The sequence below is a fragment of the Neopsephotus bourkii genome, unplaced genomic scaffold, assembly GCF_033783945.1.
Source record: "Neopsephotus bourkii isolate Nb327-2 ecotype Australia unplaced genomic scaffold, CSIRO-AGI_Nbou_v1 NB_1655, whole genome shotgun sequence".
In the NCBI taxonomy this organism is placed as follows: domain Eukaryota; kingdom Metazoa; phylum Chordata; class Aves; order Psittaciformes; family Psittacidae; genus Neopsephotus; species Neopsephotus bourkii.
The window spans coordinates 8,062,742-8,086,330 of record NW_026902129.1 but is presented as its reverse complement, the minus strand read 5'-3'; the positions used below and the strand labels follow the sequence as shown (position 1 = coordinate 8,086,330).

The window sequence follows — 23,589 nt, the reverse complement described above, 5'->3', positions numbered from 1 at the left end:
CTCACAGGGAAGAGCTTCTGCCTTAGATCTAACCTGAACTTCCCCTGTTTCAGTTTGAACCCATCACCCCTTGTCCTATCGCTACAGTCCATGATGAAGGGTCCCTCTCCAGCATCAATCCATGAATCAATTTAAATACATACTAAAAAAAGACATTTTTATTAAGTGAATAATTAAAACTTCACCATAATGTTTTAGTGGCAACTGATGTAAAGATTTACTTGATCTAATTTTGACTGAAAAATGCAAGTGGCTATCACCATCAGAATGGTACTTCCCTTCCACAGTATTTTCTTCCTTTTTAGAACAGAGTTAAATATAACCTATTTCAGCCCTTGTTCTGGAATTTAACATTCTGGTAAGGGTGTAACTTAGCAAAGGAAACAATATATAAACCTGATAGAACAAACACACAACCCAAATCTGATTCTAAAGGTTAAAATTTAGTTGAAAAAACCCCAAATAGGTCTTGAAGGTATTACAGTACAGCAAACAGGAGTTGACACTGTGTAATAGCTCTCTGGGTATTTCATTCTTAGTTCAGAAAATGGGGTTTTAATCAAAGCAGGAGTTTTCCCCCTCTGTTCCAGCCACCTTGAGAAGCTGTGGAAATTGGGAAGTTCTTTGCAGGATTGTTGCTAAAGAGAAGGAAAAGAGGAAAAGGTAAAAAAGAACACAAAAACCACCCCCCAAACCCTCAACCTTTTCAGCTTGTGGGTGTTTCTGTTGCCTGCTCTGCTCAGAGATGGGAGTTCCCTCCTCCAAAGCCAGTGCTGGGAATTAGCAGATGTCTGCTCAAGGTTGTCACCTCTGTTCTGGTTTTAAAATGTATAGTGGTGTATCTTGTTCTCCTCAATAGCTTTCCTCAGTGTTGTTATCTTAAATGAGAAGATACAACACTGGAGGGTCTAGAAGGGATCAGACTTGCCCCATTTAGTGATTCTCACTTCTGACCTGTCACACTTCTTCCCTTGAGTGACTTCTTTCCAACTCACTCACAGGCTGCAGGGTTGATTTTAGGAGAAAAATCAGTCCCTAAAAAGTAGCAGATCCCGACCATCCATGCTCCACCAGCAAAGATAGTGAGGAAACAACAGGCTTTAGCTGTCAACCCAAAGGAAACCTTCTACAGGAAGTAAAACAGGACCATAAGTAATGGTGGAGGGTCTTGCAGGCCGCATGTTGGCCATGAGCTGATGCAGCTGTAGTCATAGTGCTCTTAAGATAGTTGTCCACGTATCTGCAGTTGTGCCTCATGGATATTAAAGAAGTAACTTGTGTATCTGGTGTATGCCAAATGATACTTCCATGTAGAAAACACCTTAACACAGAGCGTGACCAGTTTCAATGGAGATTTCATCATAGTCAGTATCAACATGACAGTAACACTCGTGATGCACTGTAAAACCAGAAAGCTTCATTTATCAGATTGCCAAATAAACAAAGCTGGGCTAAACCATTGCAAGATGCTTTGTTAGTTCATCATGAAAGGAGTCATAAATCTTCCTTCGTGTTTTATAGTCAGAGGACATTATACTTGTAAATGTCTTTTTAACTTAACAAAATTCCTTGAAACTGCTTTTTCTTTGATGCTGTTTATTTTAAACTCATTTTAACCATTGGCACATACAATCATCTTAATGTGTTTTCTGATTATTTCAAGTTCTTGTATACACAAGCTGAAAGCAGCAGGAGAACCACCCCGCATGCTCTGTAAGCGAGCATACGAAGTGTATTACTTTGCTCATAAAACTCTCCAGGAAGTAGGATGGTAAATGCTTGCCTCTTGTAAAGGTGTCAGTCGTGTATAGCTGTCGTGCCAGCAAATACTGAAGAGACAAGATTAACTGAGCTCTTGCAGAAGTGACACAACCATTGGCCTCAGGATCTCCAGAGCCAGGCCTCACTTCATTGCTCCCAACAGAAAGGTAAAGTCACAAAGGAATGCAAGTAACACTTAACATGAGATTTACACCAAACTAATTGGACTTAGTGACACAGATTCGAGCATGTACCTTGTTAATGATCTCATTGTCCTATTTCCCATCCCTATTTACAGTTCACTTCTAAAATCTGCTTGCTCCAGAACTGGAATCAGTCCAAAACCCCACTTCCATTCTATAAGATAATGCACCGCAGCCAAAACCTCCCTCGCCACCTTCATGAGTGATTTTTACGTATATAAGACCTAGTGTCAGATGTGGAGGAAAGAGATTTTGAAGTTTATAAGCCCTGCTTAGAAAGCAAACCATTTTAAACGAAGTACCAGAAGCACCTGCACAGCACTGCTCTCTCTTTACATGTTGGTTGGATACTACTACCACTAATTACTACCTGGTCTGTGCTGGCTGCATCACACTGTGGAAAGGTAGCTTTTGAAGAGCCCAAGGTGGAACTATTTGTATTATAATGCAACTGGTATTCTCCTAAATCTTAATAATGATCAAATTCTGGATCAGACACCCCCAGTAGCTCACGTAGTTGCAATGGATACTTCCAGTTGTGCAGGGCACTGGCACTGCAGGATGTACATTTACAGGTCAGTTCAACAGGTGACAATTTAAAGGTACTATGACTGTACTAATGTTATTTACAGGACAAATGCAATAACTCAGCTACTCCACTGAAGATACTTGCAACACTAAATGGAGTTTGGAGCATCTAATTTTAGAAGCTTTCCTATGCAAACTCGGATGAAGTATATTCCTTAATATAACCCATATAATGGGGGATGGATCAGAATTCCAGCTGAAATAAAATAAGCAACAAAAATACAGAGATTTTCAAAGAGATAGACAGCATCTCCTATTCTCACCAGTGGCGCTGGTAATTCTTAAGACTATCACAAAAAACATCTGCCAGCTGATGTGGCAATGTTAATACCCAGTTTGCTAGTATAATTACTACTAACTAGAGACTTTGCCTTGGTGCAGCATGCTCAAAGCATTATCCCATACAAAACATACAGGCAGTTATTTAAGAACAACCAGTAGTAAAACACTGATAAACCCAAGGTAGTTAAAAAAAATTCCATCCCAGCAATATTTAAAGTGATGAAAGGGCTGAAATGATCTACTCAGATCAACAGTCACAGCACGATCCATGCCAAGAATACAGAGACCAGTGAGCAACAGCCAAGTACAAGTGCCTGGAAAATCAGGAGCAGCAATATGAGTGACGTACTACCTGCCCTTGGCCTACCAGGTGCTCTCCAGCAGATCTCATCTTTCACTTGTCTTATGCTGTGTTCTGTTCTCATCACATGATGGTGCATATATCATGCTGTGCCTGCTTTTGTGAGTTTCATAGAAGCATGGAATGGTTTAGGTTGGAAGGGACCTCAAGATCATCCAGTTCCAGCCCCCTGCTATGGGCAGGGACACCTTCCACTAGACCAGTTTGCTCCAAGCCCCGTCCAACCTGGCCTTGAACACTGCCAGGGATGGGGCAGCCACAGCTTCTCCGGGCAAACAATGCCAGTGCCTCAGCACCCTCACAGGGAAGAACTTGTGCCTTAGTTTGTCCATCTCTATTTCCTACTGAACAGCTGCACACTAGGAGTGCTGAGGAATTAAGAGTTTACAGTAGCACAACTCCCTGTGTACAACGTAACCGCGTCTCCTTCCTGCCCCTGTAACAGTTCCATTTCATCAGAAACACAAAGAGAAGTTTCAGTGGAGGTAAAAAAAAGAGGGGAAAAAAAAGTGTGGTCTTCTTACAATCCACTGTCAAGCCAGACTCCCCGGAGTTGTACTTAATATTTGCTACATGTTTCTCATTTTGGCCATGAGTTCTTCTAGGCTTTCTTCAGACTCTGCTACCGTTTCCTCAGTTATCAAATTCTCTTCCTATGAGAAACAGGAAGAAAAAGTTGGCATCACAAGTAGCAAACAAAAGGCCCCCCACAAATAAGCTTGAATTCGCAATCACAACATTAGGCCTAAATCATTCTCAGCTTAAACTGTAAACTGTTCTGACGGAGAGTTAGAGTGTTCTGGCTGCAATCACACAGATTCTATGTTCCCCAGGTATACGAATTGCTCTTTGATTACACACAGCTTTAACAAGATAAATATGGTAAAAATCAATTAGTCACCAAAATATCAACTGAGAAATACAGGTTTTCCTTTCCAAACACATTCATTCCTGTCACCTTATAACTACAGTCACACTGACATCCGTCCTTAAGCATCTTTAGAAGCACAAACCTGGACCACAGAAGGCACTACTGGGATGCACTGAGGTACAGCTGCACTGGGACTGCTCCAGATGGAGTTTTAGTGTCGGTTTAAAGGGTAACCAAACTGGCTGCTTATTATAAATGTAATCTACAACACATTTCAAAACTGCACACAGAATAAATACATTACCTTGTTGGGGATAGTGTATGCTACAGTAATGCCCTCGGGAAGCTCAGGAACCGGGCCAGATGCAGCCTTCAGCTCATCTTCTGAAGTTTCTGATACTAATTCAATGCCTTTGCATTAAAACAAATTGAGAACTCCATTAAAAGTTAGAAGAACAAGTTCTTTAAGCACTAAGTTATCACAGTGAGAGGAAAACAGCAGAGACTTTCCCAAAAGAGAAAGAAAATTAAAAGCAGGAAGATCTTTGATTCCAGCTTCTCCATTCCATGATCAATACAAAATATTTTCCCTTGACAATGTATTAAAATCTATGGACAAGAATGGCACCTCTCCTATAGGACTTCCCTCTCCTTACCGTTTAAATCTTATTGTGAGGGCACTTCTCCCACTGGTGAGCTAAGATCATGTAATAAACAGAACGTATATATCTTTTCTTGAAACAGTTATATAAAACACACCATTCCTTAAGACAATTCCTTCTAACTTAAAGCCCTGAGAGGAACATAAAGATCCAGGGGATGGTTCAGCACAGGGGGTAGGGAATGACAAAAGCTCTTGAGTTACATATTTAGTTACACAGTGAGTCAATCTTCTCACACGTTTTATATCTTCAGTCCATCTCCTGAGAAAGTTTCCTATTCCAACAGCTGTTGCATTTTGAGGCTAAAACCTGCACATTACACTAACAATACATCACTGAGTTGTGGTACCATTACTGTCAAATGCTGTGAAAAGCCAGCAGGAGTTACATGGTGTAAATCACAAAGCTGGGAACATAAGGAGTCCATGTACCCTGCGGTGTGTTACCCAAACCAAAGACTTTAACTGAGTCTCCATACTGGGAACATGGTTCAGTCTCCAGCTGAATACGTACCCCAGTCGTTGTCTTCATGTACTATTTCCTCTTGCTGTTCAATTACTTCTTGTTTTGGTTGTGCAGCTGCTTTTTTCTGGTGGAAAACCACAAAAAGATAAACACCATAATGTATGGAATAGTCCAACAACAGCAAGAAAGAGAATATCTAATGTTGACACTCCTTTGAATATTTAAGGTATGCAGTCACTATTTAGAGCTTTGTAGGGCATAAAAAGGCAGAATACCTGCAAGGGAAAAACCCAAACCCACTAACACTCAAAACCATGACTGCCAGAAAGGCTGAGTAATCACTGTAGAAGAAAATACTATTTAACTGAATGTCAGTTCTGCCTCCCCTTTGCTTTGAGATAATGCCAAGTACTGTGTTTTTAGGAACACATGCAACCATCTGAAGACAACACTGCTGAAAACTGGAGCAGCAATACAAGTTCTTCTGCTACAGATCTGTAGCTTGCTTTGTTCTTAAGACTTCTAAGAGAGGAGAGAAAACAAACCAAAACCAGCAAATCTTTTTTACCTTGTAATTTTCTTGCTGTTTTCTGCAGTTTTGGTCACTACATTGTGGGTTTGGCTTCATAGACATAGTTGGAAAGAAATCCTGCATCGCATTGTAACCAAGATAGTAACTCACAGTACCAAAGTTTAACAGGTACCTAGAAACACAGAGAAAGCAGGCCCTTATGTACAAATTCATTCACTCAAGGAATCCTTTTTCCTCAAAGAACTTTCATACTAGTGCAGTTGTAAAGAGCTACTGTAATTGTCCTGAAATAAGCTGTAGTCACCTAACAATGGGATAACTGCATCAACATAGAACTCTTACAGAGGCTTTTGTGGTGTAAGTGTGAGAACAGGTCAGCTACAGTCTCACAGAAAATGGGTTTAGAGTGGCATATGAGAAGCTGTCTCCTCTGCCTTAATGCACTGCTTGAAATGCTCAGTTGTCCTGTATTACAGTGAGTTTTCAGCAGCTAATCAGAACCAGCTTAACCATCTTTACTGGAGGGTCAGAGCTGCAATGGAAATAAACATACAAAACTTGATACATTTGAGAGGTGGCCAATGCCAACCTCTCAACCAAGCCAAGTGCAAGGTCTTACACCTGGGTTGGGGCAATCCCAGGCACAGCTACAGGCTGGGCAGAGAAGAGATTCAGAGCAGCCTCAGGAGAAGGACTTGGGGGTGTTGGTTGGTGAGAAACTGAACATGAGCCACTTCAGTGTGTGCTTGAGCCCAGAAACCCCCCTGTGTGCTGGGCTGCATCAAAAGCAGCGTGAGCAGCAGGTCAAGGGAGGTGATCCTGCCCCTCTGCTCTGCTCTCGTGAGACACCTCACACTGGACCAGCTTGCTCAGAAAACCAGACCCATCGTTATGACGTGTTCCTTCAGGTTTCTTTCTCTCATTGTGCTGAACACTGAATAGCAACAACTCGGTCACTTACTTGAGAACATTTTGGACAAGAATTCCTGCCACAACGCCCATCGTTGTAGGGAGACTCGCTGCACAAACTCCTTCTCGTTTGAGTGTTTTCTCATCGATATTTGCAGCAACTACGAGTGGAGGAGCACACTGAGGGCAAAGAAAGAAAGTGTTAACAGAAGAGAAGGCTGTGTGGAGACCTCATAGCAGCCTTCCAGTATCTGAAGGGGATCTCTAGGGATGCTGGGGATGGACTCTTCATTAGGGACTGTAGTGATAGGACAAGGGGTAATGGGTTCAAACTTAAACAGGCGAAGTTTAGATTGGCTATAAGGAGGAAATTCTTTCCTGTTAGGGTGGTGAGGCACTGGAATAGGTTGTCCAGGGAGGCTGTGAATGCTTAATCCCTGGCAGTATTCAAGGCCCGGTTGGATGAGGCCTTGGGTGATATGGTTTAGAGCGAGGTGTCCCTGCCCATGGCAGGGGGATTGGAACTTGATGATCTTAAGGTCCTTTCCAACCCTAACTATTCTAAGTATTAACCCCCCCCCGCCTTAAGAGCCAAACAAGCAATTCAGCAGAGCAATGCGTACCGCGAAACAGGCGGATTCCCCAGGTATGATCAGCTGGATGTGTCCTGACACTGCATTTTCACTCACTCCAGATTCCATCCAGATTTGTCCAAGTTCATTGCAGGCCTTAAAAAACACAGAAATGCCAAAACAGAACCACACACAGTGTAAACTGAGAGGGGTTAAAAACATGGATCTTCCTGCTTTAAGACAAAAAGGCTATAATCAGAAAAAAAGTAGAACAGAAATCACTCGTCTGAGTCAAAGGACAACTTAAAGATGTCCTGAGGATGCACATGTCCTTCCTATGGCCATGTATATCCTTTGTGCTTTCCTACGGACCTGGCATTTTTGAACAACTACAGGCATTAGTGATCCAGTTACCAGCACACTACAGAGTCTCATTGCACAAACTACTATTATACAGTGTATCTGTGGACCTTCAGTGCACGCAGTTTATGGATCATGTTAGCCAAAGGATAACAGAAAACATGCACTTGGCATATACCCTACGTTGTCTGCTACTATAAACACAATCTGACTAGGTACACAGCCTCAAGGCACTTTATATGCAAGTATAAAAGAAGTCACATGAAGTATACAATGAGCTATACACAGTCTAAGGAGTTTGAACGCTTTAACATCCCAGGCTTTGATCATACCTTTATATAAACAGAGCAATTTGGAAAGATGGTGAGGGCTTACAACACATAACTTTTGCTAACCATTAGCTGCTAGAAACTTGAGTAAGGATCACAGAATCCCAAGGGCTGGAAGGGACCTCAAGAGATCATTTGGTCCAACCCCCCTGCAAGAGCAGGGTAACCTAGAGTACATCACACAGGAACTTGTCCAGGCAGGCCTTGAAGGTCTACAGTTATATTTATGCACGTGTTTTATAAGAATGGGGTGAAAGCTCAGATTCTGCTTCCTTAAACCCAGGAGGAAACTTCTTAGAACATTTTGGTAAGTCCCTGTCTTTTCTCTAGTCCCCACACTTCTTAACATTACTTATAGGAGAAAACAGACTTCCACAAGCTCATGCCCTCGATGCCCTTACCGTGTTAATCGCCATGCGAGCTTCGAAGTTGTCCACACAGCTCAGAACAAGATCCACAGGCTTCCCCTCCTCTAGGGCCCCGTTACTGAAATAAGCACCAGAAGTTTGTGTGAAATTGCTGGCAGAACAAAATGCCAGTGTGGCAATCCACACGGCTGCTTTGGAGCACTGGGAAGTGAGTACCTAACAAAACCTGTGCAAATAGTATGTACTCAAAGCACATACAAGGCCAGGTTGGACAGAGCCTTGGGTGACATGGTCTAGCGCGAGGTGTCCCTGCCCATGGCAGGGTGTTGGAACTGGATGATCTTAAGGTGCTCTCCAACCCAAACCATTCTGTGATTCTGAGATAAGGCCAACTACAAAGAAAAGGTCTAGGTAGGAATGTCTCCACATATATATGTATTTCCCACTGGTTTTCAATTGGAAGCCATTACATCAAACCCCCCACCCCATAAAGTCAGGCCTAACACAAGGAACCACAAATCAGCAGAAGTTATCAAGATGCTTTCGTTGAGAGATTTTACCTTATTCTATCCATGAAGTGTTCAAAGTTGTCCAGGGTTGTGATGTTGTAGTTATGTACTTCAAACTGAACATCAGGATTAATATTCCTTATGGAGGAAATAATATGAGCCAATATCAGTAAATATGATAACTTGCATTCTACCCCCTAACTTCACAAGTGTTCCCACAGTGTTAAGCTTCCAGTCTGACATTTAGAATATCAGTATCAGTAATTCACAGATTAGGAAAACCCCACAACACTGAAGTGGCATAGTTTATACCAAACTTCTGAGCAGAATTAGCCATACTTAAAAAGACTCACATTAAGGTTTTGGTCAGTATAAAAATGTCCATAAAGTACCAACCATTCCCACAACTATTACATACTCACATTTCCAAATGAGATCAGGCTACTTTGCAAGTGATTAAGAGTGAAACATCAGTCTTCTGGAGCAGTACCCCGGGTAAATACATTTTGATACCCACTTCTCTAAGTCATACCTCAAAGTATGCTCTGCTGCTTGCACTTTACTTAATCCAGCTTGATGAGGTTGGAAGAAGAGTCTGTTCATGTTTGCCAGTTCCACTTTGTCATAATCAAACAGAAGCAGCTACAACAGAGATTGGAGATTCACTTATGATAACACAAAGACTATGCAAGCAGAGCATTACGGCAAGGCATTTTATACAACAGAACTCACTCTAAAACCAACAACAAAACCATCCACAACCAAAAAACCCCCACTTCCACAGTCCCATTCAGTTCACATATAAACGCTTTTAAGATTGTATGTGAAAGACTGAATTCTAAGTACTATTCAACAGGAACTGACCAAGTCATGAAAATCACCTTTAAAAAGCAATCTGTTCATTTGATCTAAACTAGGAATATTCAACAGATTATCTACATGAACACGATCATCTCTGTTACCACATTCCTACTTGCTGTTATGGCATTAACTAGGAATACACCGTTTCTTTCACTTGTCCTGGCAGGTAGTTCTTCAAAAGCAGTTCACTTAAAATACCTACATCATACACAGACATGTTGATTATTATAAACTCTGAATCAACTGTCCAATGTCCTTTTCTGTGCCCAAGATGCTGGCCTTCAGGAAATGCTCCTTCACAGGAAGGGGGAATAAACTTTGCAATCAAAAATTGCACCACCTCCTTATTAAGAAACTTCTTGAAGTTCTAAGAGTATATGGTCAGGATTTGCCTGGAAGTACAAACATCTAACCCATTTCCCAGATTCCTTCTTTAAGGAAAAAGCCTGTTCTTTAACTCTGCAGGTTCTTGATACACACATCAAATTACTTTGAATTGCTGCTAAATTTTTAGCTCCAAGTGCCACATGACAAACCAATATATGTGACAAAAATACCAGTTCTACGTCTACCACATTTCAACTTGAGGTCTATCAAATTGCTCTCATAAGACTTTAACATCTATGTCAGTTACCCCCTCCTTTATTTTGTTTTCCTTCTGCAATAATCCATTACAAAGTTTACATAGATGGGCTGATACAGAATCACAGAATGGTCTGGGTTGAAAAAGACCTTAAGATCATTCAGTTCCAACCCCCTGCCATGGGTAGGGACATCTTCCATTAGACATGGTTGCTCAAAGCCACATCCAACCTGGCCTTGAACACTGCCAGGGACGGAGCAAACACACTGGAATATAAGAGCAGGAAGACAAGCATCCAAACAAAAATCATTCCCATGATTGAGGATTAAGCCCTAAGTAAAACCAGACTGTATTTGTGATGTTTACACAAGTGCTGCTCTTGAGTGCTTTCTTTACTACTCTTTTATTGTGTGAAATCAACTGAGTGAAATCAAATCTAGTTCTTTATGAAGACAACTGGTCCATCTACTGTAAAGAAGCAGAGGAAGAAAGCTCTCATTACCTTACCAATGCCACACCGTGTCAGCATTTCAGCAGTCACGCTGCCAACTCCACCTACACCTATGACTGCGACCGTAAAGGTACGGATTTTCTGCAGAAAGAAACCAAAAGCACATCAGTTCCTCAGAACTGGTCCTCAAAGGGGGGAAAATGCAAGGCTGTTTCAATGCAGACAGAATCCTACCTCATAGTCTTTGACAATTCCCATTCTTTTTAATGCCATCAAGCGACTACGAAGAAAAAACAGTAACATTATGTAGACAATGCTCTCTACAGTACTATAAGCAATTTTGCTTTTCACTTACTTAAAATCTTTTTGTTTAAAGACAACCCCACCAAGCACCAAACTCAAGCCTGCTGTTTTCACTGTAGTTGTGATTGACAGCTAGATATAGGCTAAATAAGATAGTAGATGCTTTCCTATTACTCCTTCAACAGAGTACTCAGCCTGCAGAAACTCCAGTACATACTCAGCTGGTATGAGTAGCATCACTGAACTCCATAGCTATCTTTGTAAATGAATCCCTGATTTTCACACTGAAACTCGACACATTTTTCTGCAATGAACCACACAGCAGCAGCCCAGTGAAGACTCTTCTTCTTTCTGATCAATTTAATTAGATTAACTCCAGCATCACATTAAAGGAAAATAAACTAAAAGCCAGAGGTTATGAGGATAACTGGAAGAATGTTGAAGCAATCTTTTGTCCTGCTATTGCACTTTTTCACTGAAAGTATCAAAGGAAGTACAAGACTCAACTTGTATTAAAGCAATTAATCCTGGAAAAAATAATGCATCAGAATTCCAGAAGCGCTGAGCATTAGAAGAGGTTGCAGATGCTCAAGACTTCTCAAATCCAAACTCTAAAATAGTTAAGTTAGAGGAATAAGACCTCATGCAATACCGACATCTGTCCTGTTTAGTACCACCTTAGCTGAAAAACCCATTTTTCTCTCACTCCCCCTCTTAAATGTAAGAGGTTCTCTTGCCACAGGGCATGTGACTTCACAGAACTGTCTGACCAGTCATAGAATGGTTTGAGTTGGAAAAGACCTTTAAGATCACCTCTTTCCAACCCCCTGCCATGGTAAGGGTTGTCCCAGACATAAGGACATGGAGCTGCTGGAGCAAGTCCAGAGGAGGCCATGAGGATGCTCAGGGGCTGGAGGACCTCCTGTATGGAGACAGGCTGAGAACACTGGGGCTGTTCAGCCTGGAGAAGAGAAGCTGCGTGGAGACCTCAGAGCAGCTTCCAGTGTCTGAAGGGGGCTACAAGGATGCTGGAGAGGGACTCTTCATCAGGGACTGTAGCGATAGGAGAAGGGGTGATGGGTTCAAACTGAAACAGGGGAAGTTCAGGTTAGATCTAAGGCAGAAGCTCTTCCCTGTGAGGGTGCTGAGGCGCTGGCACAGGGTGCCCAGAGAAGCTGTGGCTGCCCCATCCCTGGCAGTGTTCAAGGCCAGGTTGGTCACAGGGGCTTGGAGCAACCTGGTCTGGTGTGAGGTGGCTGTGGCCCCAGTGCATGACCCTCAGACCCCCGCCCGCCCGGGCCCACCTCCACACGCCCCTTCCCGAGCCCCACGGCCTCAGACCCCGCACCCCTCCCTCCTCCCCACGCCTCAGTCCGGGCCCCCCCCCCCCATAGCCCGACCCCGCGGGTGCAGCCCCTCGCCCCCGGCCGCACCTGTAGGGGTTGGTGTCCGTCACCTCCGGGCTCATGGTCTCGATGCGGGCCCGCGGCGCCGGCCGCCCACCCCTCTCCCGGGCCAGCTCGTCCTCCAGCTCCCGCACCCGCCGCTCCAGCCGCTCCAGCCGGCCCGGCTCCGCCATGGCAGCGACACGTCTGCCCGGCGGGGTGACGGAGCTTCCGGGAGCGGCAGCGAGCGCCGTCCCCCGCCACGCCGGCGCCTCAGAAGAGTTCCCGCCTCGAGAGGGGCTCTTGCCACCTCACAGAGGGCAGCGAGGGGCTGCGGCCATGGCGGAGGGCAGGTGCGTCCTTCGGGGAGCCGTGGTCTTCCGAGAAGAAGCCGTTCGTATCCGGGAGCCGGTCTTGTACTTGTGCCACAACAGCCCCATGAACTGCTCCAGGGCTGGGGTAGAGCGGCTGGAAACTGCTCATGGAAAAGGCCCTGGGGGTGCTGACTGATGGAGCTGGACATGAGCCGCTTGTGCCCAGGCAGCCAAGAAGCCCCCAGCATCCTGGCCTGGATCAGCACCAGTGCGGCAGCAGGGCCAGGGCAGGGATTGTGCCCCTGTGCTGGGCACTGGTGAGGCTGCACCTCAAATCCTGTGTTCAGTTCTGGGCCCCTCACTGCAAGAGAGACATTGAGGGGCTGGAGCGGGGCCAGAGAAGGGCAATGGAGCTGGTGCAGGGCCTGGAGCACAAGTGTGATGGGGAACGGCTGAGGGACCTGGGGGGTTCAGTCTGGAGAAGAGAAGGCTCAGGGGGGACCTGATGGCTCCCTACAAGTGCCTGACAGGAGGTTGGAGTGAGGTGGGGTCGGTCTCTGCTCCCAAGGAACAAGGGACAGGACAAGAGGAAACGGCCTCAAGCTGCACCAGGGCAGGTTTAGATGGAGCTGAGGAACAATTCCTTCCCCAGAGGGTGCTCAGGCATTGGAACAGGCTGCCCAGGGCAGGGCTGCAGTCACCGTCCCTGCAAGTGTTCACACAGCGTGGAGACGAGGCCTCAGTGCCATGGGTTAGTGGTGGCCTTGGCAGTGCTGGGAGCGGTTGGACTGGGTGAGCTTGAAGGGCTTTTCCAAAGCGGTTGTTTCCATGACCCCATGACTCGATTTGCTCCTCGCCGCCCCTCGCCGGGGACCGCTTTCCTGTCGGACCGAGCCGCCTCCCGTTGCCGGGGCGATGCCAGGCCGGGCCGGGCGGGGCGCAGCGGCGCGGTGGGCAGGCACAGACCGTACGGGGGCGGTGTAGGGGGAGAATGGCGGCGGAGCCGGGTACGGTTGAGGTGCGGCAGCAGCACCGCTTCGACCAGCGGGGCTTGGAGCGGTACCTGTGCAGCCACCTGCCCGGCTTCCCTCGGCAGCCAGCGGGGGCGCTCGCTGTCAGGCAGTACAGGTAACCGGTGGGCTGCTCCGCCTGTGCGGGGCGAGCGGCGGCCTCCCTGGCTGCTGACACGGGCCCTCGTCCTTGGGGCGCCATGCGGCGCGGAGCAGAGCGTAGGCCCGAAGCGTATGCTGCGGGGCGCCCTGAGGCGCTGAGGCGTTGCCCGCTGCCCGGCAGGAAAGGTGGGCAGGGTTCAGGCCCTTTGCGCTGGGGACAGCAGGCAGCGGCCATCGAGGTAAAAGGGCTTCCCTGGGGCAGCGGGAGAATGGTCAAAGTTCACATTGGCGGCAAAGGGGATCTATAGCTCAGCAGGTGGCAGTCTGCAGGCAGGAGATGGGAATGTTGGGATAGGACAAGGGGAATGGCTTTAACCTGCCGGACGGGAGACTGAGATGAGCTCTCAGGCAGAAGCTCTTCCCTGTGAGGGTGCTGAGGCGCTGGCACAGGGTGCCCAGAGAAGCTGTGGCTGCCCCATCCCTGGCAGTGCTCAAGGCCACGTTGGACACAGGGGCTTGGAGCAACCTGGTCTGGTGTGAGGTGTCCCTGGCTGTGACAGCGGGTTGGAACTGGATGAGCTTTAAGGTCCCTTCCAACCCAAACTAGTCTGGGATTCTGATGATTCTATGTGTTGGGTGGACTTGCCACTGTCCTCAGAAAAGCATGTATGTAGCCCTTTATGGTGCACTCTGCTGCAGTATACACACAGTTGTTTTATTGCCTGCTTATAAATCTCACTTTATGTGATTAATCTTTAATTGAACAGCAAATAATAATGTTCAGAAGCACATACATGGCTTAAGAAACCAGTTTTAAAAGCCTTCAGTTAAGGCCAGGTAAGCAAATCCACAAAAAGAGCCTAACGATATTCTGAGATGCCCATTAATGCCTGCAGGGCAAAGCAAGGTGCTACCCCCAGGCTCTAGAGCTGCTGTTGCAGGGAACACCTAGCTCATTTGTGCTCAGCAGATCAATGGTGTGACTTCAGATCAGGAGCAATTAGATGTTACATTATTGCAAAAGTATTAATTGCTTTGTAGACATGACTTCAGGTGCTTCACCTGCAGCTCTCACTAAGAACCAGTAAACAAGTTTTCATTGTCTTCTGATGCAAATATAGATCATCTGTTGTATCCTCAGCTACTTTAATCCTGCAATTGAGGAAGCTTTAGGAGGGGCCTCAGGAGTAGCTGTTAGTAAAATCTGCTAAAATACTGTCAGTATTTATACTTTTACTACTTTCTTTGTCTTGTGGTTGCAATTTGAAGCTTCAACTGATTTAAACCTCTTTTGTGTTTGTCTCTGCAGTATACTTGTTAAACTGTTACAGATTATGCCCTGACTGCCTCAGGGAGAATGGAAGTATTGTGGGGAGCATGAGGGCAAAAGTTCACTTGATTTGGGTTTTCTGCTAGTTGTCTAATCTTTTACTGGACTAGGTCAGAATGTGTGTTAAAAATGATCTAGAAGGAGGAGAGGAAGGCAGGTGAGGATCAGTAAGCTTGATTAGGATATGATTGACAAAGTCTGGTGAAGGGTTTGACTAGGTTGTCCTTGTCTTTTGCACATGTATGTGATTGAAATGTGTACTTGCTACAATTCCTTGCCACTGTAACATTCTTTCTTTAAAATTCCACAGTTACTATAGGCAGTCCTTTAAGTGTAGCATAGGTATGTGATAATCAGGACAGCATACAGTGGGGTTTGGTACTAGAATCATCAGTTACTTGGAGAGCTTTCTCTGTGCTTACGTTGTTCAAAATACAGCTCTCCAAAGGACAAATACAGTTCTAGGGTAGTGTGAATTCTGCTTTCTTTGATTTCCTCCAAATCAGAAAGCTTTACAGTTAGTATCTACTGCCTACCCTGAAACATTAATGATGTCTCTTCAGGGAGGAGAGGTAAATGCCATCTCCGTTTCGCAGGAGACCAAATCGTGTGTCTGTGACCTCTCTGCAGTGAAAGAAGACATCTTCCTTATAGGCAGGAATAAAACCTCTGGCTTCTGAAATTGTAGGCTATTACTTGCATCCTTGTAAGACTATATGGGGGGGGGGTGAACCCAGATAAAACAAGCCAACATACAACTCTTGAGAAGAACCCTTTCCTCTGTCTGCCATTTTGTTCAGGCCAACCCACAGTGCATTTTGCATCATTTCTGTTGAAAATTTGCAAAATGGTAAGTACTTGAATTTGTAAGTAACTATAATCTTCCTCTTTGTAGCTCAGGTCAGTCAAATCCAACCTTTTATCTTCAGAAGGGTGAGAAGGCTTATGTGCTCAGGAAGAAGCCCCATGGCCCCCTGTTACCTAGAGCTCACAAGGTAAGGAACATACGTCGTCAAGCTCCAGACTCTTTGTATTGCTAAATCTGGTACACGATGGTGTGGCACATGGTTGAGTATGTCCAGAAACGCAGTGAATTGCTGGATCATTTGCAGTTCTCTGTGCTGTACTATACATGTCATCAAGGAGGATACGCTGTTGTTCACAGATTTGTGTTTGGGAGCTTTTCATTGAACCTAAATTTCTGTGTCTTCTTCAGGTTGATAGAGAATATCGTGTGCAGAAAGCCTTATTTTCAGCTGGATTTCCAGTGCCTGAACCGCTGTTGTATTGCAGTGATGTTTCTATCATTGGAACAGAGTTTTATGTAATGCAGCATGTGCAGGTTGGTCTTCTAACGTGAAGGATTTTTTTTCTTCTCCCTACTACAAGCTGCTTTTAAATTGTCTAAAACTCTTCCTGTTAGAGCCTTGTCCAGCATTTACTGCATTTTGTGCTATAAACATAAGCAATCCTCTGATATTTTAAGAAATGTTAGATACTGGAAATTCACACTGATTTCAGCTTCTTCAGGAGTTATTTCCCACTTTGTTGAAGTTTTTAGCTCAGTATGTAACGTCTTGGTCTCGTTTAGAGCTCTTGGAAAGATGTCTTGAAATGAGGCAATATTGCTTCTGTTCAAAGCACACACAAGGCAGAGTAAGAACAACCAAGGTATAAAGTTATACTGAACCTTGGGACATCGTGGGGCCTCTTTACTGCTGAAGACAGGAATCTACTTACAATCACCTTTTCTTGAAAACCAAGCAGGGTTCCAATTCAGGCCCTAAGAAGGAAGGAACATGGCATAACTCTGTGGTCTATCACTCGAGGGGTTCTGTGGCAGAGTTCATTCTGTTTCTGCTAGGTTTTGGTGATTCTGATTTGAAGTCTGCTGTATCATCACTTTGGTTTTTTATATACTGTGAGAGGAAGATTGGAACTCAGGCCTCTTCCCTTTTCACCGCATCCTTCTCTGTCATCTGGTTCACTGGGAAAATAGAAATACATTGAAGCCATCATGTGAACCAGTGAAACTAAGGAACTTCAGGCTGCTTTTTCTTTCCAGTCTGTTACTGGCATTGTTAAAGGAGAAAATGGGAGAACACGCTCATCTTCTAAACATGTTAAACTGCTCCCCCTTCCCTTAGGGTCTTCATTAATAGTTTTTTCTGGAATTTAGCTGTTAAGAGACAATTGCAAAACCTTTCATTCCCCCACACACACCCCTCAGTACTTTAGTTTGAGGATATCTGGATTGAATTCTCCAGTTCAGACTTTCATCTACTGAATATATCTGTTATTTTAATTGCCTTCCAATAGACGTACTAATGATCTGAGTTTACTATGAATCCCTTCATCTGTCCTGGGCAAGGAATAAAGCAAGTGAGGAAGGCATTTTTGATTGCATAGGGAGTGTTGCTTCACTGCATTTGGTTTTGCTCCTGAAATGTAGAGCTTTAACTTCTCTTTGTGTGATGTGTACATCCCACCAAGTACCTGATCTCTGATGTTTACAGGGTCGCATCTTCCGAGACCTCTCCCTGCCTGAGGTGGGCCCAGCAGAGCGTTCTGCTTTGTATATTGCAATGATAGAAACTTTGGCTCTCTTGCACTCCTTTGATTTACAGTCATTGGGTCTCCAAGGATATGGGAGAGGACCAGGATACTGCAGAAGACAGGTACAGCTCTTCAAGAAGTCTTCTGTTTTGTCAGGTCTTTGAAGATTTGTTTGATTCACAAGCTAAATTGTTGTTATTAATGACTTGTAAAGTAACTGTCGTATTTTAGCTATTAAATGCCTTCACTTAGTTCAATTATTTGTGCACAGTATAAAGTTAGTATTACATTCAGATCAGTTCTGTAATGCTATACTCAGGAAATGATATTTATTCACTTTTGGAATAATATTAGATTTGGGCTCTGTAAATAGGATTGAAATAGAAAACAGAGGTAACATGGTAATAGTCAAAACCCAGAAGCATATGCTTCAGAATTTATTACTCATGAAAAACTTGTGAATCAGTTGAAATGCTTGTTATCTCTTTAGGTATCCACTTGGAAAAGACAGTATGATGCAGCTGCTCATACCGATATTCCTGCCATGAACAAACTGGCTGAGTGGTTAGCAAACAACTTGCCACCGGGTGATAATGAAGAAAGCCTGATTCATGGGGACTTTAGAATAGATAACATCATCTTCCACCCAACAGAGGTATTTGAAATATATCTGTGCATGTTTAGTACGTTTTGATCCTCCATTTGTTTGCACTCCTACCATGTAATGAGACACTTACATGGGTGTTTTGGCACATGATACATGTTTGAAAGGAACAGTGGAAAACTTAGTGCTTCTCCATACTCTGTCTATGGTGTTCAGCTACCTTATACAGTCCTGGTTTTCACTGCAGGAGCTAGTTACTTGATATATTCATTAGCTCTAGTCCCTACTTCGAAGTCCAGGGACAAGGCATTTTATATGTATAAATCCAGTTGAATTCAATGCAACTTAAGAGCATATGAAGGCTCACTTCATAAGCATCTGATGCAAAGCCTATTGAAATCAGTGGTATGGCTTCAGTTAACAACAGTGGCTTTTAGAACAGGATCTGAATGGATGATACATGATGCTAGTAGAAGCAAATAAAAATCTGCAAAAGCTGCTTAATTATGGAGCACGTGTAGATTACAGAGACCCTGAAGTTCCTCGTTCATCTTTAGGGGAAAGAGAGATTCTTGTTTTCTAGTTTCTTAAATAAATGTGTGTTACCTATCTATCAACACAATCGCATTGTCATTATCTTTTTTTCCATGCTGTTTGCTGGGTTCTGACCAGAACAAATGCTGGGGATTTGTGACCAAGACTTTGCAATTCCTGTTTCACAACAAAGAACAGGTCCCACAGATTCCTGTTGTTGATAGACAACATTGGATCCGTTGATAGACACTCTAGGCTTAAATGGGCTGACAGACTCCCTGAGCAGAGGGGATCTGGCAGTCCCAGGAACTCTCTGTGCTGTTCCTGATGCAGTTGAAAGAATCAACCAAACTGTAAATAGGTCATTTGAAATAATCTGTAGAAACTGTCCATGCAGAAAAGAAGTCTTTTGCCCATAGAGTAAGTAGCCATGGATCATGAGTAGGCTGGAGGTGTCATTCAGGATGACCATGTGTGTTACCCTATGTGTAATATGAGACATCGGTGTTTTGTCCATGAGTATCTGTGCAACAGGACTGGAAACCATAAAAACCAAAACCAACCCAATTGTCAGTACTACCGTTCTTTAGGATACTTTAATCCAATCATATTTTGACTAGAAGAGTTTAGAAGTTTCTGACAGGAAGAACACTACTCAGAAATGAAAAATTCTTACCAGAAATTCATTGGAAAAGTTCTTGTTTTGTGCCCTATAGGAATATTACTTTTCTGCAGATCCTTACCTAGTGCTAAAAGGAACCGTGTTTGCTGTAGACAGCCACAGTGTGTGTTTTTAAACACACAGTAACCGAGTGAAGCTGTTGGATGTTGTGTTGTGCATTTGTGGATGGTGGCAATTTATCTTCTATCATTCACCTGAAGTTTTGATTTTTCTTTAAGGCTCGTGTTTTGGCAGTGTTGGACTGGGAACTTTCAACTGCTGGTCATCCTCTAGCAGATTTAGCATATGCCACTCTGTTCTACTTTTGGCCTCCATCTGTTAAGGACTTGGGTCAAGGAACTGTCTTGGGTTTCAAAGACACTGTAGGTATGAAACTGTAATTTTTTTGTTGAAATGAATCCCAGGGTTGATTTCTATTTTGATGTGTTAACTTTATCATGATAATTAAGATATTTAATTAATAAGCACATACATTTGCACTTGCAAAGAACTTTTCCATTGTTTTCTTTGTAGGAGAAAACAGGCTGATATGGGGGTTTAAGGTCCCGTTTTAACAACCTGTGGTTCAGCCGCAGGATGCTACCTCTGCAAAAGTTTATTTTGAACCTTTCTTGGAGATAATGGAAGAAGCCTGAACTGAAAATGTAAATTTTATCATTGATTAGAAGTAACACCCCTTCCCAGCGGGGTTGTGGAGTCTCCTATGTTGGAGATATTCAAGGCCCGCCTGGACAAGTTCCTGTGTGATGTACTCTAGGTTACCCTGCTCTTGCAGGGGGGTTGGACTAGATGATCTTTTGAGGTCCCTTCCAACCCTTGGGATTCTGTGGTTCCCCTTGTGACACTGATTTCCTGATGGAATGGAGGCAAGGGGCAGTAAAAAGTGTTCTGCCCATCTGCAATTCTGACAACTCCTATGACCTCTTAGCTCTCCATACCACATGAGAAGCGCTAAATCATGTTTACTACGTCAGCGGAATAAAGCTGAAAAACTGTTCAGGTAGTTAAAGAATAAGGTGAAAAAATAATAGAAAATGTTGAATATTCTAAAATGTTCTGTTGTTCTTTTGTAGAAACCCCCTCATTTGAAGAACTGGTTTCCATTTACTGCCGCTGCCGGGGCATCAGCACTGCTTTAGCCAACTTTAACTTTTTTCTTGCTTTGTCATATTTTAAAATGGCAGCAATATCCCAGGTAGTACACTCACACTTGCTGAAATGTCACATGGTTTTCTTATGAGTATTTGTAGTTGGTAATACTTGTTCAAAATACAGGGAAAGGTTGTTTGGGGCTCAGGTTTTTTCCATCAGTTCTCCAGGTCAAAGGGAATAACCTTGAAAAGGCCAGGTGGATCTGGCAGGTTAATAAGTGATTAGAAGGGTGGTGCCATAGTCACAGGTTTGGTTATTTAGAAGATGGAACTTGATTTGGGAGGCTTACTGGAAGCTTGTGGAGCTGGTCTGACAAGAGGAAGAGCTGCTTTGGTAGGAAACTTGCCAGGCTGGTTAACCGATGCTTCCAGTCAGTTACCAGCACTTGTAATAAATGCTTGGAGCAATGCATAGCTACTTCAGCTGCTCCAGCCAATGAGTTGACTTTATGTAGAGCTCGGCTCAGATGCCTCTATACAAATTCCCATAGAATGGGGAATAAACAAGAGGAATTAGAGATGTGTGCACATCTACAGGGCTGAGAAAGTTGGGGCTGTTCAGCTTGGAGAAGAGAAGGCTGTGTGGAGCCTTCCGGTGTCTGAAGAGGGCTACAAGAATGCTGCAGAGGGACTCTTCATTAGGCACTCCAGTGACAGGACAAGGGGTGATGGGTTCAAACTGAAACGGGGAAGTTTAGGTTAGATATAAGGAAGAAGTTCTGCCCTGTAAGAGTGCTGAGGCACTGGAATGAGTTGCCCAGGGAGGCTGTGAATGCTCCATCTCTGGCAGTGTTCAAGGCCAGATTCTACAGAGTCTTGGGTGACATGGTTTAGTATGAGGTGTCCCTGTCCATGGCAAAGGGTGGAACTAAATGATCTTAAGGTCCTTTCCAACCCTAACCATTCTATGATTCTATGATATGATATTGTTGGGATCACGGAAACATAGTGGGATGGCCCCTATGATTGGAGTGTTTGAATGGAAGGTTACAGGCTCTTTAGGAAAGAAAGGTCTGGCAGACAGGGAGGAGGAGTTGCTATTTATGTTAGGGACAGGCTGGTGAGTATGGACCTTTGCCTGGAGACAGGTGGTCATTCAACAGAGAACTTGTGGGTCAGGGTTCAAGGGAGAACAGCAATGGGGGACATTACTGTGGGGATCTGCTACAGGCCGCCCAATCAGGAGGACTCTGTGGATGAAGTGCTCTATAGACAGATAGGAAAAGCCTCATGCTCTCAGGCCCATGTCCTCATGGGGGACTTCAACCACCCTGACATCTGTTGGAATGATGGTACCACCTGGCACAAGCAATCCAGGAGATTCCTCGGTTGTGTGGAAAACAACTTCCTTCTGCAAGTAATAGAGGAGCTGACAAGGAGAGGTGCCATGCTTGACTTCGTGCTCACCAACAGGGAGAGGCTGGTTGGGAATGTGATGCTCCAGGTTAGCCTTGGCTGGAGTGATCATGAGATGATCGAGTTCGAGAACCTCAGGACAGTGAGAAGAGCATGCAGCAAGCTCACTGCCCTGGACTTCAAGAGAGCAGACTTTGGCCTCTTCAGGAACATGCTCAGTAAGGGTTCCATGGGATAAAGCCCTAGAGGGCAGGGGGGCCCAAAACTGATGGTTGATACTCAAGGATCACCTGCTCCAAGCTCAGGTGTGTTGTGTCCTAACTAGAAGGAGATGGAAAAGAAGACCAGGAGTCCTCCATGGATGAATAAGGAGCTGTTTACTATAAGCACAGGAGACCAATCTTGAGATGTGATCAGGGGAGAAAATAAGGTTCCTTGATTCATTGTTACAGAAGTAACTGTTGAATATTCAGCCATTATAGGGCATAAGTATATTTTAATGACTTGCAGCGTGAGGTCAGCATACCACATGTGGGATAAGCTACCTGGTATTAATACAGAGTAAGAGTGTGTATGTGGGTAGTTAATTTAGTTGTGGATAATAAATATGTGTATACTGTTGTCAGTTAGCACCAAGCATGTTCATTATATCAGAAGTGGATCAAAACCACTATTAATCTGTCTGGGTGCTATTTTTTTCCTTTTAAGAATATGTGCATTTAAGTGTTAACTTTCATAGTTGAGGAAATCACCAGTTTATTAAAGAAACAATTTTAAGTGCCTATTTATACCATACATGCATTTCTTTTGGTTTTAGGGCATATATGCTAGATATCTCCTGGGAAATGCTGCTGCAGAGAATAGTCATGAATTTGCTAAGATTGTGAAGCCTTTGGCAGAGAAAGGGTTAGAGCTCTCAGAAAGGTAAGGGTGGTCTAAGCTACTGGTCAAAGGCAAGGCAAAGCTTTTACAACATCCTTACTTTTTAAATACCTGAATAAGGCAGCTTATATTATTATGAGGGAAAATCTGGTCTTACTTGTTATTGCATTTCATGTCCTTTAGGTCATCTTTCAGCAGCACACATCGCAGCATCTCTGGAGAGCTGTTCTGTCAAAGCAGGAAGGGCCAAGAAATGTTGCTGAAGGTGAAGCAGTTCATGCAACAGCACATATACCCAGCTGAGAAGGTAAAAGCTTTCAGTAAACCTGTTCATAAATGCTACCACCAGAGCTTATGAACATGTCAAACTGGAGAGAAGTCACGTCCTATTTCTTTCAAAACAGCCTTATGTTCATGCAGTGATTTTGTGGCATTGCAAAATATTAGCAGAAATCTTTATAGAGTATAGCATTTCCTTTTTTCAGAATTCAGATGTTGTCTGTGTTGTGAATAAAATTGAGAGGTACTTTGAAAACCTTCTAAAGTTTAAGAACTACTCTTTTTAAAGAGTTGCTGTTTCAAGGTATTTGCCAGAAGACTTTTACCACTCACAAACCCCTAAAACTCTTACATACTAAACAGGAAGATGCTTAAAAAGTGGAAACCGCTGGTTTCAACCATACAAGGGTGAATGTTTCTGTTGCCTTATTTTT

At 44.0% G+C, this 23,589-nt stretch overlaps 3 protein-coding genes across 6 annotated transcripts in view; 2 read left to right on the top strand and 1 right to left on the bottom strand.

The window, feature by feature from the left end:
* Positions 1-1,579, top strand: part of NPHP3 (nephrocystin 3) — a 28,716-nt gene extending 27,137 nt beyond the window's left edge. For both annotated transcript variants that reach the window (XM_061374913.1, XM_061374912.1), the window contains exon 28: positions 591-1,579. In XM_061374913.1, coding sequence (XP_061230897.1) covers positions 591-642 — 52 coding nt within the window. In that variant the 3' untranslated portion in view covers positions 643-1,579. The remainder of the gene's footprint in view (positions 1-590) is intronic.
* A 1,951-nt stretch (positions 1,580-3,530) lies between these two features.
* UBA5 (ubiquitin like modifier activating enzyme 5) lies at positions 3,531-12,602 on the bottom strand. 3 transcript variants are annotated; one of them, XM_061374915.1, is made up of 12 exons: positions 12,404-12,602; positions 10,902-10,947; positions 10,719-10,808; positions 9,305-9,414; positions 8,824-8,910; positions 8,297-8,381; positions 7,258-7,362; positions 6,687-6,814; positions 5,762-5,897; positions 5,242-5,317; positions 4,371-4,477; positions 3,531-3,848 (listed from the first exon to the last, which is right to left on the bottom strand). In XM_061374915.1, exons 1-12 carry the CDS (start codon positions 12,547-12,549, stop codon positions 3,765-3,767), a joined length of 1,200 nt encoding a protein of 399 aa, XP_061230899.1. In that variant the 5' UTR covers positions 12,550-12,602; the 3' UTR covers positions 3,531-3,764. The 3 variants fall into 3 exon arrangements, with proteins under 3 accessions (XP_061230899.1, XP_061230900.1, XP_061230901.1); XM_061374916.1 differs by lacking the exon at positions 10,902-10,947 and having other exon boundaries at positions 12,404-12,530; XM_061374917.1 differs by lacking the exon at positions 12,404-12,602 and having other exon boundaries at positions 10,724-10,808.
* A 1,031-nt stretch (positions 12,603-13,633) lies between these two features.
* ACAD11 (acyl-CoA dehydrogenase family member 11) overlaps positions 13,634-23,589 on the top strand; it is a 31,364-nt gene continuing 21,408 nt past the window's right edge. Inside the window, exons 1-9 of the mRNA XM_061374843.1 lie at positions 13,634-13,797; positions 16,007-16,106; positions 16,328-16,453; positions 17,628-17,789; positions 18,158-18,322; positions 19,706-19,853; positions 20,561-20,682; positions 22,812-22,918; positions 23,060-23,183. Coding sequence (XP_061230827.1) covers positions 13,661-13,797; positions 16,007-16,106; positions 16,328-16,453; positions 17,628-17,789; positions 18,158-18,322; positions 19,706-19,853; positions 20,561-20,682; positions 22,812-22,918; positions 23,060-23,183 — 1,191 coding nt within the window. The 5' untranslated portion in view covers positions 13,634-13,660. The remainder of the gene's footprint in view (positions 13,798-16,006; positions 16,107-16,327; positions 16,454-17,627; positions 17,790-18,157; positions 18,323-19,705; positions 19,854-20,560; positions 20,683-22,811; positions 22,919-23,059; positions 23,184-23,589) is intronic.

Excerpts from the sequence above, each read along its gene's own strand:
- UBA5 (XM_061374915.1), bottom strand. The coding sequence starts at position 12,549 with ATGGCGGAGCCGGGCCGGCTGGAGCGGCTGGAGCGGCGGGTGCGGGAG. Across the intron at positions 10,948-12,403 it reads ACGGACACCAACCCCTACAG|TCGCTTGATGGCATTAAAAA; the intron begins GTGCGGCCGGGG and ends TTTTCTTCGTAG. Across the intron at positions 4,478-5,241 it reads ACATGAAGACAACGACTGGG|GCATTGAATTAGTATCAGAA; the intron begins GTACGTATTCAG and ends TTTAATGCAAAG.